A 19,933-nucleotide genomic window follows, 5' to 3' on the forward strand; every position below is an offset into this window, starting at 1 on the left:
ATGGATAGGATGGGGAGGAGGAGGCCCAGCCCAGGCTCTCAAAGGCCAGGCCATGGGTTAATCAGTCCAAGGTGATGGGGCTCCAAGCGGCTTTAGAAGTGGAACGGGAGTCGAAGGAATGTATCTGTCATGGTGTCAATGTTAGAGCTGCTTCGAGGGTCCTGGGGTTGGAAGGAGACCCCTTTTAGCTTGAGGGGGCGCTATGGGGATTTAGGTGGGATTTTGGGTGACCCTCCCCAAGGAGAAGGCCTCTCTGGCACTTCTTTCTAGGTAGAAGGATGGGTCCTAGGGTGTTCCCCCAGAGATAGGCACCTGCCTCCCTCCCACCCTGGATTGGCCCTAGGAGGGAGTCATGGGACAGCATGAGTCCCAGCAGGGTCTCTGAATGAGATGACAGCCCGGGTCCAGGCCTGTGGCTGGTTGGATTTGGCCTCCTGGCTTGATCAGGTACAAGGCCAGCACTGGGTTCTGCAGCAGTCCAGCCCACAATTCAGCTCTGTGGTTAACTGAGCACTTACTCTGTGAGAAATAAGGTGCTGGCCAGAGACACGGCCTTAAGATGACCATGACTAGCCAGGGAGGCTGAGGAGCCCAAGAGGTCCCTGCCTGGTAGGGAGTGGGGAGTGACCTCACCCCAGGTCTGAAGTCAGCTGTCCCAGGGAAAGGCTCTGGAGCTGGATTCTCTGGCTCCCTGGGAGCCTGGCTCAGCTCCAGACGGCAGGCAGGTAGACGAAAGATGCCACACCTCCCTGACTAGACAGACGTAGCAGAGCTGGCCTCCCCACCCCCCACCCCCCAGGGCGTGACAGCATCTTTCCGGGCTCCCCAGCCCTTCTCAGCAACTTGAGTGGTTTCTACTCAGTGTCTCTTAGCTTCATCCCAGTGGCTTTGCTGTAGACGGGGGCTCCAGTCCTTGTGGCTGCCCCTCCGTGGCTGGAGGGGATGGAAGCATTCCTGGAAGTGGGGCCCCTCTGCCATGTTCCTGGGCTTCTGGCCCAGGTGAGGTGGCTGCACACCGTGGGTGCAGTCTCCAGCCTTGGAACAAAGAAGCCTTCTTGGCCGGTCATCCGATTTGCCCTGATGGCCAGCAAAGGTTCAGCTCCCAGAACTCCTCCAGGGGCGGGCTAGGGGGCTGGTGTCCAGCTCACCCCTCAAGACAGAGGGGAGGGGGCCCTGTAGCTCCTCTGTTCTGCTGCCTGCTGCCTCCCCTCCCCAAGGAGAGAAAACAAGGGACACAGAAAATGGAAAACGAGACTCCACGGGAGCCAATGGCGTTGGAACGGAGCCTGCTTCCCTAAGAATTCTGACTCGGAATTAAGGGGCCTTAGTCATTCAGGCCCAGCAGACAGCTCTGCCCTGGGCTTCTTTCTCTACCTTCTGAGCCAAGCTCACGGGGATGCTCCTGCCTTCTGTTCTCAGAGAAACCGCCCTGGGGGTTGGGCTGCTAACTACAAGGTCAGTCGTTCAAACCTACCAGCAGAGCCCCCTGGAGAAAGATGAGACTTTCTACTCCCATAAAGATGGACAGTCTTGGAAACCCACAGGGCAGCTCTCCCTTGTCCTCTCGGGTCACTGTGAGTTGGAATGGACTCGATGACTGTGAGTTTGGTTGTGGTTTTTAAAGGCCAGTGTAAAGTTGATCTCTAAAGAGTCCTTCCTGTACTCTCACTCAGGAAGGAGGGAGGGAGGGAGGGCAGTGCATGTCCAGAATGCTCGTCCTTTCTGCCATCTTCTCGAAGTTCTCGCTCCTGGGGGCACCACCTGCAACTTACCTGGGAGCAAAGCCAGGAAGTGCCCTCTGGGGCCTGGCCCTGAGGGACCCAACGTTCCAGCCATAAACAACATTCACATGTGTCCAAGAAACACGCACCTACTTGTCAAGCACTGTTCCAGGCACTGGGGGTAGCAATGGACAAACAAATCACACCCCTGCGCGGCGAACAGTTTGTATTCAGAGTGGAGATGGGAGACAGGACAGAGACAGCCATGGCTGAAGAACAAGCAGTGGCAAGGATGCTGCGGAAAACCATCCAATAACAGAGAGGGATCACAAACAATGCTAATGGCAACAGAGAAAGCATGGGAGGAAGATTTGCAATGTGTGGCTCACGATCTCCATTGCCATGAGGCCAGAAGAACTGGATGGTCCCCAGCTACCACGACTGGACATTCTGATCAAAGATTCCACAGAAAAATCCTGATCAAAAGAGGGGGAATGCAGAACAGAATTTCAACATGGCAGGGACTCGAGATTTTCTAGAGCCAGGGCCGGCGAATGAACCCCTGAAACCATTGCCTCTAGGCATTCTTTAAACCTTCAGCCCAAAGCATTCCCAGAAGTGATCTAAAAACCAACCCATCGTTTAGTCTGAGGAGCCAAGAATGTCTTCCTGGAGCATTGCGCTCTTTCAAAATCGATCTATATGGTTTCAAATGGACGGCAGTATCTCAAAAGATACCCAAACTGGGGAGAGTGGGGTGGAGAGTTTATGAGAATGGAGAGGAACAGCCCAGAGGGAGCGGGTGAGCACAGCTGTACGACCCACAGAATGCGCTCGGTGCCGCCGATTCAGACACGAGGAACCCACCGAGTTATGTGTCTCTGCGTATATCCTCAACCACAACAAAGAAACCGAACTAAAATAAAGAGGACATTTATATAAAAAAATTTAAATTGGTAAAAGGAGCTTACCCCAATGTGTGCATCTACATAACAGGAAACATTAATCCCAGGTGAGAGATCAGAACAGGGGTAACTTCTGGAAGTGGGCCTGAGGACTCACCAGGAAGGGGCAGGGGAGAACTTTCCAGAGTGATGGTGTGCAATACCTTGCTAGAAGCTTGGGTTGTAATTGGTGCATGTATTTATCAACATGCAGCAAATAACATCCTGGAGATTTGTGCCATGCATGTGAAATTCTACCTCATAAGAAACAAAGACGAAGTAGACATCGAGACTGAGGTCCAGTTAATAGTGAGGATGGGGACTATTTCGCAGGAAGCGTTGCCTACAACATACTAGGAATGCACGGGAAATGGATAGGATGGGTAGCTGGGGAGACAGACACCAAAGGTGTAACGCACACGCCGCTCGAGGTGAGCAGTAGAATCTGGGTGGTAGGTTTTAGGGTGCTTATTGTAAAATCTGCTGACTCTGGATGCTTTAAAAATACAATCAAATGATCATATAATCAAACTCATTAAAAGGTGGGAATGTAGAACAGATCTCAAATCCCCGTGGACGCTAGACATTTTGGAGCCGTGGAGGGTGAATAGACCCCTGAAACTAGTGACTTCAGAAAAATCTTTAAACCTTAAACCAGAACTATCCCCTGGGGTCACCTGAAAACCAGTCATTTAGCCGAACTAGGAAAGAGTGCCTGCTTTGAGTACTGAATGCTTTCAAAATCTATGCTGTGTGGTCTTTCGAAATAAAGCTGAAGTAGTCTAGCAGAGGAGGGCGTTTGATGGGGGCTGGAGGATCTCACTGAGGAGCAGGCTGTTGGGCATCTCAGCATCAACCATGGAAGATCTCGGGTTCCCCTTGGAGCAGAGGGAAGAGCAGGTGCAAAGGCCCCGAGGCAGAAAGTGCTTGCAAAGCAGGAAGAGGACAGCATGGCGGAAAGTGTTGAGGGACAGGAAGAGAGGGGTCAGGGGACTCCGGCCCTGGTAAGGAGTCCGATGCTAACCCAGGTGCAGTGGGGTGGTCCTCTGGGGAGAAGGACATGTCAGTCTGCTTCAGTGGAGACTCTACGGAGTCGTTTTACTCTGTGATTCAGGGCGGCTGAGAGTTGGAGTCTACCTGACAGCCATGGGTCTGGTGTTGTGGCGTGGAGAGGTGTTGAACTCTCTGACTTAGGATTTCAGTGGGCCACTCCAGTGCTTGCTGGAGAATGGGTCACAGAGGCACAAGAGAAGAGAGAGCTTAGCACTGTGCAGGGGGTGGCAATGGTGTGGACTTGGTACAAGGAGATCAGAGTGAGAGAGGAGTGCGGTATATATTTTTGAAGAGGCTGACGTATGGTGATGAGAGAGAGAGAGTGTTTGGCTTGGGCTCCCTGGGGTGACGCCATCTGCTGTCCCGGGTTGGGGGTGGGGGTGACCGGAGGAGGAACCGACGTGGGGAACTCGTGTTCTTTGCCGGCCAAGTGAAGTTTGAGATGCTGATTAAGCATTGTAGAGGGAACCGACAGTTGGATAGAAATGTATGACGCTTAGTGGCAAGGTCAGTCTATAGAGACAAATGTAGGAGTCATTAGCATAAATCTGGCCTTGGAAGTTGGATGATGTCATCCGGGGAGAAAGAATAGACAGAGAAGAAGAGGTGGCCTAAGAAGCCCAAGGTACTTCGCCATTTCAGGGTTGAAGGAAAGGGCAGGAGTGGCACGGGACAGGCACAGGCATGCGGGAGACAGCCAGGGAACATGGGAGCCACAGCAGAGACCGGGCAGAAGGAGAAATGGCCAACCCCGCGCGGCGACAAGGGTGGCCCCACCAACTCTGTAGTTAGCAGCACGGTGGCTCATTGGGAAGATGTTGCCTGAGGCAGAGCGGAGAAGGAGACAGGAAGGAGGTGGGCCAGCAATGGCAACCACCCGGGACAGACCTGGGATGACACGGTGAAGGGGATGGAGCTCTGAGCTGAAGGAAGATCCGAGACCCCTAGGAGGGGAACGTGGAGCATGTCTGTGAGCTGAAGGGGATGATGTGGAGCAGGGGGAGAAGGCTGAGGTGAGGGTTGATGGGGGGGAGGGGACAGAATCACGCAGGGACAGGCATGAAGCAGGGCTGCTAAGGACAGTGTGAGGCTGCCTCTCGTTCCAGCAGCTTCCCGGTAGCCCTTCAGTTAGCAGGGCTGGGCTGGGGTGGGGCTGCAGGCTCCTTCAACATCAGGGTGCCCCCCACCCATGGGCTCAATGTGGCCTTCCAGTCCTGGTGGAGAGGAAGGCACAGCTCCCGCTTTGCTCCCCACGAGAGGGCCACACCACAGGGAGAGAAGGAGAGCCCCCAGGGAGTCCTGCCCACCCATGCTGGGTGTGCTTAGGATGGTGAACCATCTACTTCAGGCCTCCCAGAGCCTCTCTCTGTCAGGCGAGGAGGGGAACCGAGGCGGGGAGGGATGGGGCGCAGCAACATCTGTGCACACCTGTGCAGGGAAAACCACTCTCCACGGGACTATTCCACACCACCTCATGGGGACCCTGTGTGTCTGAGTGGAACCGTCTCCCTAAGGCTTAAAAACCCCTGATCTTTCAGAAATAGATTTCCAGGCCTTTCTTCCGAGGTGCCAAGGGCTTCACATTAACATCCGACCTTTTGGTTAGCCCGCGACCGAGCACCTTGGCGATTTGCACCATTCCGGGGTACCACCAGAACACCCACGGCAGTAAGATCCGCCACGATGCCAGGCCGTGGGGCCTCTGTATCTCCTCAGAGCCCAGAGGACGCTCCCGTAGAGTGGAGGGCAGAGGGAGGTTTGAACTGGCTTCTGCTGCTCAGGCGTGGAGCTTGTCACCAAAGAGTCCCACCTGCCAGTTCACGCTATCAGTTGACATTTGCGTTCCAGCCTCGGTCCTCTGGGCTCTTTCAGAGGCAAAAGAGAAAAGTGTTTCCTCCAGGCAAACTTTTGTCTTTTGCTTTGGAAACCAGTTTCCCCTTTGCTCCAAAGAAGATTAGAATATTAAGGACAGGATGTTGGCAGAAGATTGCATGAGAAGGATGATTAAACAAAAGCCCCACATTTGAAACCATCTAGAAGGGAAATTAAGCAGCCTTTTGCATTCTCCTGCCTTTGAAGGATGGGCTGTGGAAGGGGAGCTGGGATTGTTCGGCTTGATAAATAAAGATAGTAAGCAAACCGTACCGTCCGTTGTTCTGCCTTTATATGAAAAGCCACGGCTTAGCCAAGCTGACACCACGCATGGTGGAGGCATAAACCCCTCTGCAGACGGAAGGATTAAGAGACTGACAAGGCCTGGATAATAAGACTAATTAATAATCACCATCTCTAAGGAACTGCAGCTCGGCAGCTTCCTTCTTCCTCGGTCTTCCAGCCTGGCCTGGCCAGCCCAGTTCTCAGGGGGCTGAAGGACGCTGCAGGCCGGCGGCATGGCCTGGGACAGGTGGGGGTCCCGACTGCAGCCAGGTGGGGAGCAGAGGGTGTGGACTGGGTGGAGGGGCATGAGGAGACTGTCCTATGGCCTGGGGGTTCTGTTTCCCTAACTGTCCATCCAATTCTCTACCGAGCTGGTGGGGTCCGTTGGCAAACAGGATTTGTCCTCCCACTGTTGCTTTTGGGTTAGTCCGTTTGGGGCATTTGAAAAGTGGTCTGAATGAGCCCTACTAAGAGGACTGCTCCCCGCTCCCCCCAGCCACACCGACTCTCCCTCTGGCTGTGAGCACAGGTGCCAGAAATAGACAGAGGGGGACAATGGAGTGGCCCCGGGGGACACGTGGGCCAAGCATGATATTAAGACCCTGTGTGTTATCACCATTTCTCCTTCTGGCAACCTCAGCAGGTGGGATGGGTGCAAAAGAAACTAAGATTCCAAGAGGCTCGTTCACCCGGCAGGAGGAGCCATGGGCTCCTGAGAAGCCCCCAAACCAAACCAAGTCCATTGTCGTGGAGTTGCTTCTGACCCTGCGCCTGACAGACCACCCGGTGTGAGGGCTCTGCAGAGTGGGCTGCTAGGGTGCCTTTCCTGAGGCCATACTGACTCCCCTCCCAGAACAGTCAACTAGGGCTGCTGTAGCAGGACTACCACAAGGGGGTGATTTTCAAAACAGAGATTTATTTTCTCACCGTTTAGGAGTCACTGCCTGCAGAAGGACACTGCCTGCAGAAGGCTCTCTCTGTCTGCTTTGTGGGGCGGTCCTTGTCCAGAATCCCTGGAGTTCTCCCTGTTTCTTGGCAGTCTGCTCACGGCATAACTCTCCCCCACCTCTGGGCTTCTTCCTGGACCCAATTTACTCTTTCTGGATCTTCAAAGTGGTTGCCACAAGACACACGCTACCCTGGCATGGCTTTATTAGCACCCAGAGAAAACCGTATTCCCAGGGGAGATGACATCCCAGATTTAAGGACCCATGGATCGCCACAGAGTCGATTTCTGGCTCATCGCAACCCTGTTGGATAGACCCTGGAGGATCACACTGTCAGGGAGTTGGAACTGTGGCTCTTTAGGTTCAAAGCCGCGTGCTTAATCGCTGTGCCGGCAGGCTCCTTCCCAGCTACAGGAGTTAGGACTTAATATTCATTTCACAACATCCCCCCCTCCCACACACACACACACATCGGTCCATGAGGCAGGGGCAGAGGGTCTGACTCCCCCGGGGGCTCTGCTGGTAAAAGCAGCCTTGTGCAGCTGCACTTCTTCAAAGCAGGCGGACCCCATCCCCGGGGACCTGCAGGCCATGCTGCGAGGGACCGTGGGGTTGCCCCCCCCCCACCCAAGGCGACCAGCTTCAGAACAGGCTCTCCTTGCCTGGATGCCAGCCGCCCCCTGAGAAGGAGTGAAAATGAGGAACCAGGACCAGAGAACCATAGTACAAAAAATGCCGGGGACTTTCCTCAGGAGAAATGGCTGCTTGTGGGGGCATGCCATATTTTTTGGAGGCTCTAGGTGGGTACAGCAGTGACCTTGGCATCATAAATTGCAATCAAGCAAAGATGTCGAAGAAGGGAATACTATCTGCTCGTGGTGCAGCCTTGGCAAAGGTCCTGAAATCTTAATGGGATGGAGCGATTTGTTTTTGTGCATAGCGCTGTAAATTCCTGGTGTCTGCCTTATCGTCTCATCATGCTATTCAAGGGACATCAAACGGAGGAAGATGCAGAAGCTCCTCGTTAGAATAGAGCCGGGATAAGGAGGCAGCTCAAGAATGACCTGTCTGAGGCCACAATTCATTCTCTGGTTCTTTCTTTTCTACGAATGGCCCCTTTCCAGCCACACAAGGGCTGTGTCATTTATTAGCCCAGCTCCTGTTTCCCAGGGGGAGAGGCTGCCAGGTGGCCCTTCAGGCGGACTGTGGTTTCATTATCCCTGTCCTGTAACCTTGGACTTGGTGGGCTCTGTCCTGGTCTCACTTGCCATGGGCCTCTCCCAGGCTGCTCCTGATGCCCCAAAGGTCTCCCTCTACACACCCCAGTGCTTCTGTTCCGTCTCCTTCCACTCATTAAACAACTCGCAGGGCACTGCCAAGGGGCACTTGGCAGTTCTTTGCCGATCCCGCCCATCTCCATGGTTATTCAGTCTAATCAGGCTTTGCTGCAAGCTTGTCTTTCCTGCTGGTCTGTAGCGCCATCGGAACAGGGATGGTGTCTTGGCTTGGTCATTCTCACGCACATCAAGGCTGACCACTGCCTGGAGGTCCCAGCCTCGGTTACGCACCGTGATTGTCTCCCCGGGCCCGCAAAGCACCCAATGGAGCACAGAGCCAGGGCACGGGAGTCCATCAAGCGTGATGGCGATTGCTGTTGTGTACCCACGGGTTCAAAGCATCGGTACATGGTGGAGGACAACTTCCGCACATGGTTTCCTAGGGTGTCATCTTGACTGGAGCGTCTCTCCTACCATGTGGCTGGTGGGTTTGAACCCCTGACGGTTTGGCTAGCAGTCAAGGCTTGATGGTGAGGCCACCAGGGCTCCTGCGGCTCACATGACCGGGAACCGCATCTAAAATGACCCCACTTTGGATCTGGTCTGGCCATTGGCTCCTGCTTTTCTTGCTCTGAGCTCGAGCAGGGATGTGGGGTGTGCCGGTCTCTCTCCACCTTCTCCTGTAAGTGACAGGGACTGCGCTGGGGTGCAACTGTCCTGGGGGTCTCTCCCCGAGGTGCAGCCTGTAGAGGCTTCCCTGAGTGTCCCAGCCCATCCTACTGAGGAGGTGCTTGTCTTCTCTGAGCCTGCATGTGCTGCCTCCCTGTGCCACCTCCGAGGGGCATACTTATAGGGTCACAAGTTCCTTTGATCTCACAGTCCTTCTACCTCCTGCCGCAAATAGGAAGCTCCCTAAAGAGTCACACAGGTGTCCTGTGCTGCAGAGTCTCCGGGGCGGGATGCTGTCACTTTCATTGATCATTATCACCCACTGACTTAGGTCTTTTGTCCCCAAGCATGCAGTCAGCAGGGGCTGGGACTCGGCCTGTGGGTGGGCTCCGGCGGGCGTGATGGCTGGGAATGTGGAATAAAGAGACCTGACATCAGATCTTAGAGGAAGGGACAGGTCCTGAAGTGGGCGTGGTCTCGGCTTAGGCTTGGTGACCGATGAATGGCAGACTCTGGTCCTGGCACGGGCATCCGCTTTCTCTTCTCCCCTCTGATTACTGCACCCCTCCCCTCCCCCTGCTCCAGACCTGTCCTCTGTGGCCTGTGGGTTCCTGAGGATAGGGACTGTGCTTGTTTAAAAGACTTGTCCAGCGTTCTGGAGGGCGGCGCCCGAGTACACTGAAGTCCTGCTTGTCCTATGTCTTTACAGTTCCCGTATTCTTCCCCACCCTCCATTTCTTCTGTGGAAATCCAGAGCGAATGCATCTCAGCCCTGACTCCATGAGACCAACAGATTCTGGCCACAGACCTGACCCAGGGCAGAGTGGCTGCAAGGTGGGGGACTGTGGCACTCCCAGGCCACACACAGGGGAGAAGCACATGCCAGGAAGACCGCTGTGCCCTGTGCAGCCACAGCCACCCTCATCCCTGGTTAAGGGCAAGTGGAAGAGCTCGCAGGACACAAGACCCAGAGTGATCATGCTCTCGGCCAAGTCCAGAGGACACATCTGCAGGCAGGGACACAGAGGGCCCCTCCCTGCCGATCTGAAATCTGGGCCTGGCACTTTTTAGGCACCCTCTTGGGACAGGTGTCGGCCTAACGGCAACATCTCCAGATGCCCCGACCCTGTGCCTAGCCTTGTTTGCCGTCACTCCTAGAGAAACATGCATTGGTTACGGGTCCCCACGCAGGGGTGATCCTGATGGCTCTACGTCCTGCCACAGCGACCTTATCCCGGTGCAGCAGAAACACAGCTCCTGAGCAGAACGCCACAGGTATTGCTTATGAAGGGACCACATTCCCCACTCAAACAAAGAAAAGAGGAAACGAAGGTTGGATTCTCCTAGGCCTTTTGGGACGGCCAGCTCACTTCCAGTGGAGACGTCGCCACTGTGAGCCCGAGGCCAAAGACGGAGGGCTGAGGGATGCCTGAGGTGGCTGTGCTCAGCCTCTGGTCCCAGCAGTGACCAGCTCACCCTAGGACAATCCGAGGCCTGTGAGGCATGGCCACTGGTGTGACTGAGTTGGACGGAGAGAAGGGAGTAGGGGGAGAGGCACGTGGGCTGCCCCAGAGGTGGATGGTTCCCTAAATGCCCCACGCCTGTCTGTCTGTAGAGAGACAGGGCCCCCGTGGTCATTCACTGCTCCCCACACACACGCCCCCCGCCCTGCCACCCCGGCCTCTTCGGTCCAGACTGGAGGGGGCTCATCCTTTTCTTTGGGAGGGGCAGTCCCTTTCAGCCCTCTCTCGGAGTGAGGGCGTGTGGGGAGGGCAGGGAAGGGCCAGGAGCTTCCACTCTGGGCCTCGCTCTGAGTCAGAATTGACGCAGCCACACGACCCAAGCCTCCTGGACCGAGTGTTTCCAGGGGACGGGAATGGGTTCCATCTGGACCTACACCAGTTTACTAGCTGTTGTCCAGTCCATTCTGACCCAGGCGGGGCCCTGCTCTTTCAGACGCTGCCCTTTCTTCCGCACCTCTTACCTCTTGGTTAGCAGCCACCCAAGGGCCTCATTTAGAGTATATTTGCACAATGATCCCACATCACTGCAGCCTCTGTGGCCATCCCTGTCTTACTGATGAGAAGACAGAGACTCATAGGAAGGAAGGAACTTGTCCAGAGTCAAACATCCAGCAAACCATCAGCCTGGGGGCTCCAGCCCCAGTGTTTCAGGGGTCTGAGCACTGGTCAAGCAGAGGGTCTCAGGACGGGGGCCTGAAAGTGACCACCCAGCCTGCATGCTCCAGGGGCCCAGAGCGGCAGTGTTCTTGGGCCATGGGCTGGATGCAGGGCAGAGGCCCAGGCCCCCTCGAAGAACACCCCGATGGCTGCCACCTGACTTTCGCTTTGCTACCTGAGACAGTGACCTACCATGAGGACACTTCATGGGGAGCCACCCTCTGTGGGCTCTGAGACCCTACTTCCTGGCCCCCTACTATCTGATGGTGGATAAGCTCCCTAACCTCTTTGTCCTTAAGCTCCTGGTCTATAAGAAGGGATGATCAGGGCAGAGGTATGGAGAAAGTGGCGCTGAGGTCAGTCATGATGGCTTCTACCCTGGAGTCACATCATAGCCCAACTCTCCATTCACATAGTGACTATGGGGCTTCTACAAAGTGCACTCTTCTCCCCTAAGGAAATGGGGGCCTCTGATGAAGATTTCATGGAACGTCCGTGAGCTGGACTCGAACCCCCATCTAGCTAGCAGTTCATCTAGCTAGCAGATGAACTCACTCATGGGTTGCTCCACCTGGATGAAGACTCAACTCATGGACCAGGCAGCTGGTCTACCTGGAGAGTGCCGCATGCATTCCAAGAACCAGCACCCAGAGGTATCCTTCCAGCTGGGCAAGCTCAAGGTCATCCTGGTAAACCTGGAACCTGGCCACCCACTGGATTCCCCAGCCAGGGTTCTTCCATGAACCCAAATATCCTAGAATTCAAACTCACTCCCCACTCCCTTCGAGTTCATTCTGACTCATCGTCACCCTGCAGGATGGAGTAGAACTGCCCCTTTGGGTTTCTGAGACTTTATATCTGGATGAGAGGAGACAGTCTCGTCTTTCTCCTGTAGAGCAACTGGCAGGTTGGAACCGCTGATCTTGCGGTTAGCAGCGCAACATGTAACCCCCTGAGCACTCAAAGGGATGATCCAGGAACACCCAGGCCCCAGCTTCCCACATTCTCCATAGCCGTGCTCCCTGCCTGCAGGCCCTGGGGAGTGTTGGCAGCCTGGAACAGGAGCCAGCCCCCTCGGCGGCCTCCCCAGCAAGCCAGGCTCAGCCGCCAAGGGCCCCATGGCAGTGGCAATGGCAGACATGCAGGGCACACCCCCAGCTCCTCTCGAGCAGAGAAAACATTCATTAAGCACTTTGGAGGACAAGGGCACAAAGAAAAACACTCATTAGGAGCAGAAATAGTTTCCAAATGATCCATCCAGAATCTGCAGGGAAGTCTGGACTAATGTGGGGGCTGGAGCTCTGAGGGGGAGCAGGCGGGAGGGATGTCACCGAAGGATGGAGTGTGTGTATGTCTGGTGGGGGGTGTGTGTTTGGGGGCTTAGGAGAGAGGATGCAAGGGGGAGGCAGGAAGGCTAAGAGTCTGGTTGCAACCCACCGTGGTCACTAGTAAAGATCACCCCCAAAGAGGAGGGCCCCAAAGCAGCAGACATGGAAGCAGAGGGGCCACTTCTGTCTGCCCATCCCTTGAAGCAGGATGTGGTAGGAGCAGCCACCCCTCTTTTGGCTTCAGCAAGACTGGTTCTGGGTTTGGGCACTGCAGTGACAGTGACGTGCCAGCAGAGGGAGCAAGGCAAGTAGGAGCCAGGAGGCTGGTCCCTGTCCTGAGCTGTCGCTGACCAGTGGGGGTGACCCTGTGCCTGACTGACCCTCTCTGGCCTCAGTGTGGCCCATCTGGATGGGGCAGCTGAGCTCAGGGCACCCCAGGAAGTCTCCAGGGACATGACAGGAAGCACGTGCACATGGCAGCTGGTGCAGCGACTTCTCAAGGTCACAGGAAAGCCCTCCAAAGGCAGGGCTGTTGGGGGAAGTCTGGAGGGCGCCAACCTTGTTTCAGTGGGAGAAGCACCCAACCTGGACTTGGGTCATCAGACATAAAGGTCTGGGCTTTGGGATCCACCACGGATGGGCTGACCCATGTGTCACCAGGGGTGCCCGCTGATCCCGGCAATGACCCTTTAGCACCTTTGGGTTAGGCGGGCTTCAGTGCCCTCCAGTCTATGGGAGGGCTCCGGCTCCTCCCGTCTCCTGGCTTGTGTCTTTGTTAAATATTCACCCGCAGTGAAGAGAGAGGCAGAAAAGACCAGAAAGACAGCACCTCCCCTGAAAGCCAGCGGAGTCAGACTCTAAGTACTGAGTCACCTCAGCTTCATCCTCCTCCTCCTCAAGGCTGGCGCTGACCCTCTGCTTCAGGCAGGGGAGGGCCGAGGGGCCCATGTCTGTCCCTGTGCCCTGGCAGGAGGCCTGGCAGCAGCAGATACCTTGCCCTTCCCAAGCAGGGTGGCTCTTAGTCAGACTGGACTCCATGGTACCTACCAGCAACAGGTGGGAAGTCCCTGCTATGCCAAGCGGCCTTGCAGGGATGCCAGCTGGGGGATTTGGAAGGACAGGCGTGGCCCAAGCCCATGAGGTTGAGACTGGCACGGGCAGAGCCTGTGGGCCCTTCTTGAGGGCATCCCCTCTCTCCAGGGGCTCTTGTCCCTCTTCTTACAAACTCCCTGTTACCCCCTCCATCCCCCCATCCCACTGTCCTGCAGCACAACCCATCCCGTCCAGAGGCACGGTGCTTGCCTGGGAGGCAGGCCATGGTGCGAAGCTGCTGCCTTCTGCCCCCCCTGTGCTAACTGCCCAACATCCGAGCTCCCATCATCCTTTCCCTCCGTAATTGGTGTCGGAGACGAACTCAGGCCCATTTCCATCCGGGCCAATGCCTCCTGCTTTCTTTCTTATTTCATACCAGAGAAATGACACCTGGCCACGCCGTCATTATCGTGGTGTGGTAATTAGCACCAGAACAAATTGCCCAGAGTGGCGCCCGCAGCCGCCTCCAGTCTCTGCTGTGGGCCGGTCGAACCTGGAGCTAATTGCCTTGGCCTGAGCAACTTAACCTCCCGTTGTCCAGCAGACAGGGGGAGGGGGGAAAGGGGAAGGGGATGGGGAGGAGGGGTCAGCAGGGCCCCCTGTACCTGTGTGTGTTTGTTCTTTGTGGTCTGATCACAGAAACAAGAGTGACGATACTTGAAGATGCGGAGGACGAGGGGAGCAAGAACTCCCTCGGGGAACAGGGGACAGAAAATAGAGGCCCTGAGTCGGCCATGGAGACAGGTGACCCTGTGAGTCAGGTCTTCGGGGAGACACCGGCTTCCCCGCCAGCTGGAAGATCACCCCAAATTCATCTCTAGCATTCAGAGGCTGGGAATTGAAGCTCCAGGCATGGCTGAGCCCGGGCAGAGGCATGAGCCCCCCCACTTGCTTCTTGCCTGGCCTGAGAAAGCAGGGGAGTTGGTGGGGGGTGGTGTGTAGAGGCTGGAGCTTCGGGCACCTGGCTGAGGGGGCAGCGTGAGTGGAATGCAGACTGGGAAGTTAGGAGCTCAGATCTCAGGGCAGCCCAACGGTGATGTTGGCTTCCTGGAATGTACATTCAGGAAAATGAACAAGCCCGGGCGGGGGTTGGGGGTGGGGGCGTGATGGAAAGAGAGGCAGGAAGCTTGGGAACCGGAACACATACTCAGCAGGGGCGGTGGCAGAGGGGCAGGCTGGCAGCCAGCCAGCCCCACTCTAACTGTGGGGTGGAGGGAGAGAGCAAGGGAAGGGGCGTTTTGATGGAGCTGCAGGGTGGTGGACAGGAGGAGATGCCAGGACCTCACCCCGGGGGCTGAGAGGACCAGAAAGGAGTTTACCAGGCCTGCAGGTTGCTCAGGATGAAGCGTGGCTCTCCCGCAGCAGCCAGTGTCTGACCCGGAGGACACAGGGACCGGCTCTGATGCCACCTGTGCTCTAGAGGTGACAGCCCTTTGATATGTCACCGAGCACCATTGGGCCTATTCTCATGTTTAGAATACTCACAGGATCATCCACCACCACACTGACGTGCCCCTTATTGGGGACCCAGGTGCACGCCATTACAACACCAAGTCCTGTCCTGTCACCCTCCAAGGGAGACAGGGGCCGGGGACTAACTACAGCAAGTGAGGTGGGAGAGCCGTTGTCTGCAGACCAGCCCACCTCTGAGGTGCTCAGGCAGAACTCGTGACTTTTGGGCCTCGAGGGAGAATGGAACAAGTTGAGGAGGGGCTGGTGGCGCCCTGGACCGAGGGTGCAGAGGCTCTGGGCCCCAAGAGCACCATTTAGGCCACTTCATTCTAGCCTTGGCTTCTCCCTCTGCTCTGAACTCACGCTATGCCTGCGAGGGGCTTGCTCTCCACCCAGGAGCCTCAGGCCCACGTCAGGGGGATCCCAGAGCACCGAGGCTCAGGGTGTTTGCTGATTTGAACAACAGTGGGGTCCACTGTGGGAAGGCAGAGGCCGTGATTGCTGGGGAGAGGAAGATGGGGGAATAGTGCTGAGCCCCTGGGTACCGGCTCCACAAAGAGTAGTTGGATGTCAGAGGATGCTTTGAAAAAGACCCAGATCCTGCCTGGCCGCACCAAGCCCTCAGATCTCCCCACTCTCACAGCCCCCACTGCAGTAACATCTTTAGCCTGAAACACCAGGTAAGCCATCTGGACAGACCACCTCCAACCAGCAGGAGGCAGGACTGGCCTCCACATGGGTTACACCTGGCTCAGCATGACCAGCCATCTGAGAAACAGGTAGCCTTTACAAATATCTGCAACCCGGCAGCTCCCTCCCACCATTTCCTCCAGCCCCACAGCTCCATGGCAGGCATCACAAATCAATTACAGAGCTACATTCCCCCTGAGCCAGAAGCTCCTCCTATTCCAACAACCGTGCCAGTCCATCAATCCGACGGCAACTGGCATACCTCCGGAAGCCTATTTTCCACAGTACCTTATGAAGAACCCACAGTCAATATGCATTTCACAGGTGGGGGCAGGATGCTCCCTCCTCTACCTTGGCCTCACCGAAAGCACAAGTGGGCATCTCAGATGCTTGTAGCACCTAGTGGGTTTTCTTTCTCATCCCGTGGGGGAGCATCACCCCACCACCAGACTGTCCCCCTTCCGGTCACCCGACAACACCAGTCCAGCCACAGCACTGGCCCTGGCAAGCTCAGCAGGGCGTGTCTGCCCAGAGCCAGGCCATACACCAGACACCGCGCCCGCTCAGCACCCTCCAGAGACCCTTCCCCAGCACCGGTGACGGAAGACGAATCCAATCCCAGCCACCTACCTGAAGGAGCCAGTAGCACCTCCGGTGGAAAGTGGGGATGATGGAGGAATGGACATAGCAGCCGTACAAGCACTGGGGAGAGAGGAAAAACGAGAATTCAGTTGGAAAGAAGGAAGGAAGGAAGGAAGGAAGGAAGGAAGGAAGGAAGGAAGGAAGGAAGGAAGACATAACAGAGAAGGAGCCCGAAAGGGCCGCAGGCACTTGCTCCTGGGCCCGGGGTGGCTGAGAGACACCCCTCCAGCTGGCTCTAGAATCAAGACTGAGGCTCTGAGGAAGGGTCTCAGATATCAGGGGACAGCAGTGGGCACCCACAGATCATCGCAGCTGGCTTCTTTACCATCAGGGAAATCAGAGAAAGCCAAGGACCAGGAAACACATACCCCACCCCCCATCCCCGTATTTGCCTCTAATTTCCGGGGTCTGAATTGCTTGGAAGCTCACCCCCACAGGGTACAGGAAAGGACCGGAAGGGTATGGAACCGATTCAACCACGCAAACACTGCCCAGTGCCTGGCCCGGGAGCACTTCAGGCAAGGCCACCCTGGGCTGACCGAGTCTCAGACCCCACAGGGGATGGGGCAGCTGCCTGGTTGAAGAAGTACTGCCAGAGCCAGAGTCTCCTGCGACCAGCGGCATGGGCCTGTTATTAGCAGTATTATTTAACGGCAATGTATTTGTACACTTGCTTCCTCGAATGCCTGTGTTGGTTATTTTTATCCACCTGCATCTTTTACAGAGGGTTTCTGATTTGGAAGCCAGCCAGCAGTCCAGCCATTCCAGCAGGAGAGTACAGGGGAATTCTAGTCCCGGAATGGCATTTAAGGTGGGTGACGAGGGGCAGACAGCTGTTGGGTGAGCGGGCTGCCTTCAAGGCCCATGTCGGCAGGGCCAAGGAGTGGATGTGGCAGGGTCAGCACGTCCGTGGGACACAGTTTCTGGGGTGCTGGTGGCTTGTGCCCAGAACACAATGAGGGTGTGTGTGTTTGCTGTCAGAAGAGCAATCAATCAGGCCCCTCTCACAATGGGAGTCCGAGTCTGAGGACCAGGTGGCCACCTGCCTTCCCTGAGGTGGCTCGTTGATGTCAAGGGGAAAATCTCAAGGCCATAAATCACTCAAAGCCAGGGTCAAAGTCTTTCCCTGGGTGGTCTCCAATTCCATCATTGGAATCATATGCCTTCTGTCTCTTTTGCAGTCCCTTAGCCCCCCCAAGAATGTTCTAGAAGGAATGGGACTGAAGGAGAAGGCAAGGCCAACAAAGCCTCCCATGAAGAAAAGTGGGAACGGGTCTTCCCACGCACCTCTCCTGATTTTCATCCCAACCCTGCCCACGCCTCCAGAAAGCCGTGGCCAGCTGCTCTGGATGTAAGGCTTTCATTAGATGTTAGTTATACTCCCCGCCAAGGCCAAGTGTGGTCTGGGGAAGCCAGCCGTCTATGTGAGCCCTGTCTGTCTGGCTAGCAGGGTTGGGAGAGAAATCCTTTCGGACTATGGGATCCTTGCTGGAAGAAAATCAGGTTTCCAATATGTTAGAACTTTTCCAGCTCTCTGTCAGCTGGGACTTACAGCCCTGTACCAACCAAACAAAGCAGAAATTAATTTAAACAATTCCCTTGCAATTCGTGCCCACGAAATGTGTTTATTATTAAGACAACATTCTGTCCAAACTTTGCTGCATTCCAAACGCCTGTGCTTTTTGAGAACACACTCCTTCCTCTTGCCCGATGTGAGACCTTTTCTTTAAATGTTTGGTTGTGGCAAATAAACAATCCCTCTGGTCCTCCCCTTGGCCCAGCCTTGTCCCCCCACCCCCACCCCCGCCCCCCACACATACATTTTGGTCAGATCTTTTCTTTGGGAATTTGCACATTCTGGTTGGCAACTTCATGGTGTTTGCACGAGCCGTGAGCCCAGTGTTCCCAACTCCCTGCCATTGAGTCCGATTCCAACTCAAAGTGAACGCCTCGGACAGGGTGGAACTGCCCCTGTGGGTTTCCGGGACTCGAACTGTTTACAGGAGTAGAAACCCCCATCGTTCTCCCCACAGAGTGGCTGGTGGTTTCACATGGCTGACCTTGGGATTAGTGATTAGTAGCCCCACTCACATAACCCACCCGGTCAGGGAGACAGAAATTGTGGCCAGAGTCCTCTTGGCATCTGTTCTTTCTGACTCCCTCCTACCTCTCCCCAAAGCCTTTTCTCGGACTTGGAAAGAACAGGGCTGATGGTCAATATCGTTTCCCCCTTGGCTTGCTGCCTGCCTGCTGCGTCTGCATTGGGCTTCTCCATCACCGGACTGCGCATTCAGGAACCCCTGAGACTTTACCCAACACCTCCTGTGTCCAGTGCAGTGCCTGCCTCCCGAGGAGCATCTCATTGGTGACGGCCCAGAACCATCTGATAAGCAAAATGAAGCTGCAAAGAAAAATTGCCTTTTCTATATCAAGGCTCATACATTTTAATCAGAGGAACCCTCAGGGCCTCACTCAGAACCTAGTTACGCTATTTTTAGATGTTACGCGAACCACTGTGGTGATCTGCTGTCTCTGGTCTCATCAGATGAGAGGCGCCATGGTAGGGAGTGCGGAGAAGAGGCGAGGCTCCAGGCAGGCCCACAATGTGAGCAAACCCGTGCAAAACGTCGTCAAACAAAATGAAACAGAACAAGCCCCAAACCAGTTGACGCCCAATAGGTTCTGCCTCAGGACGAACCCACGTGTTCCAGAGGAGACGTGCAGCAGCTTTCCCAGAGGAGAACTGTGGGTTTTTCTCAGGATCACCTCGATGGGGGCAGGCCTTTCTTCCGCAGAAGAAAAAGCATTGCCATCCAGTTGATTCTGACTCAGAGGGACCCTGCAGGATCCTCTAGGACAGAGCAGGGTTTCCGAGGCTATAAAGCTTTATAGGAACAGACAGCATCATCTCTCTCTCCGGAGGGACTAGGGGAGTTGAACTGGCCACCTTACGGTAGCACGGAACCCACCACGCCACCAGGGGTCCTTGTACCCGCTAGGACTTCTCAACTGCCTCAGAGGGGGAGGAAAATGGACTCAAAGGGTCTTAAGAAGCTCAAGGGCATTTGACTCCTTCCTGTGCTGCTGTGTCTTCCTTGGGCCGGGAGCTTCCAAAGGGCAGGGAGTTTGGGATGAAGATGGTCCAGGAAGATGGTTCTCTGTGCACACAAGTCTCTTGAGCCTGGTCCAGGCAAGGACCTAGAGATAGTCCTGAAGGCTAAGGACTTTAGAATACATGGCTGGGGGGCTTCAAAAAGTTTATGGAAAAAGCCCATCTTCTCTCCATTCCACCCCCTTACCCCCCAAACCTTTGGAAGCATCCACCCCTCTGTCCCTTTTACAGTCAGTGCAAGCCTGTTAGAGCTTGAAGGGTTAATCTTCAGTCTCCAGGAAAACTGCCTCCTGTGGAGGGGCTGGCTGACTGTTGTGGGGAAAGAGGCTTATGGTAATCCGATTTGCATGAACTGGAGCCACCAGGCAGGGGCACAGGGAGAGCTGGGAGTCTGCTCAGGGTGGGAGGCCCAACGGCTTGTCAGTTCTGCCTCTCTTCAGCAATGAGGCTCCTCGTCTTTCCAGGCTGTCAAATGGGTCACCTCGGAGCCGTGAGGTGACTGTTGGATCTAGCGCATCCCCAGTAGGGCCAGTCACTGGCCAGGGAGGGGGTGGTGGTGGTAGAGTTGTCACTGTGGAGGGTGTGACATCAGAGTGCAGACAGAGGTTCAGGTGAGCAGGGCTCAGCCAAGGGGAAGTGGCGTCCAGCATCAGGTAGGGCATGTGGGGG

General features: G+C 55.6%; 1 protein-coding gene across 1 annotated transcript in view; it reads right to left on the reverse strand.

The window, feature by feature from the left end:
* Positions 1 to 19,933, reverse strand: part of CAMTA1 (calmodulin binding transcription activator 1) — a 1,095,522-nt gene that overhangs the window by 267,830 nt on the left and 807,759 nt on the right. The window contains exon 6 of the mRNA XM_045299056.1: positions 16,141 to 16,212. Coding sequence (XP_045154991.1) covers positions 16,141 to 16,212 — 72 coding nt within the window. The remainder of the gene's footprint in view (positions 1 to 16,140; positions 16,213 to 19,933) is intronic.

This window comes from Echinops telfairi, unplaced genomic scaffold (genome assembly GCF_000313985.2).
Source record: "Echinops telfairi isolate 266 unplaced genomic scaffold, ASM31398v2 ScPeMD7_7457;HRSCAF=8495, whole genome shotgun sequence".
In the NCBI taxonomy this organism is placed as follows: Eukaryota; Metazoa; Chordata; class Mammalia; order Afrosoricida; family Tenrecidae; genus Echinops; species Echinops telfairi.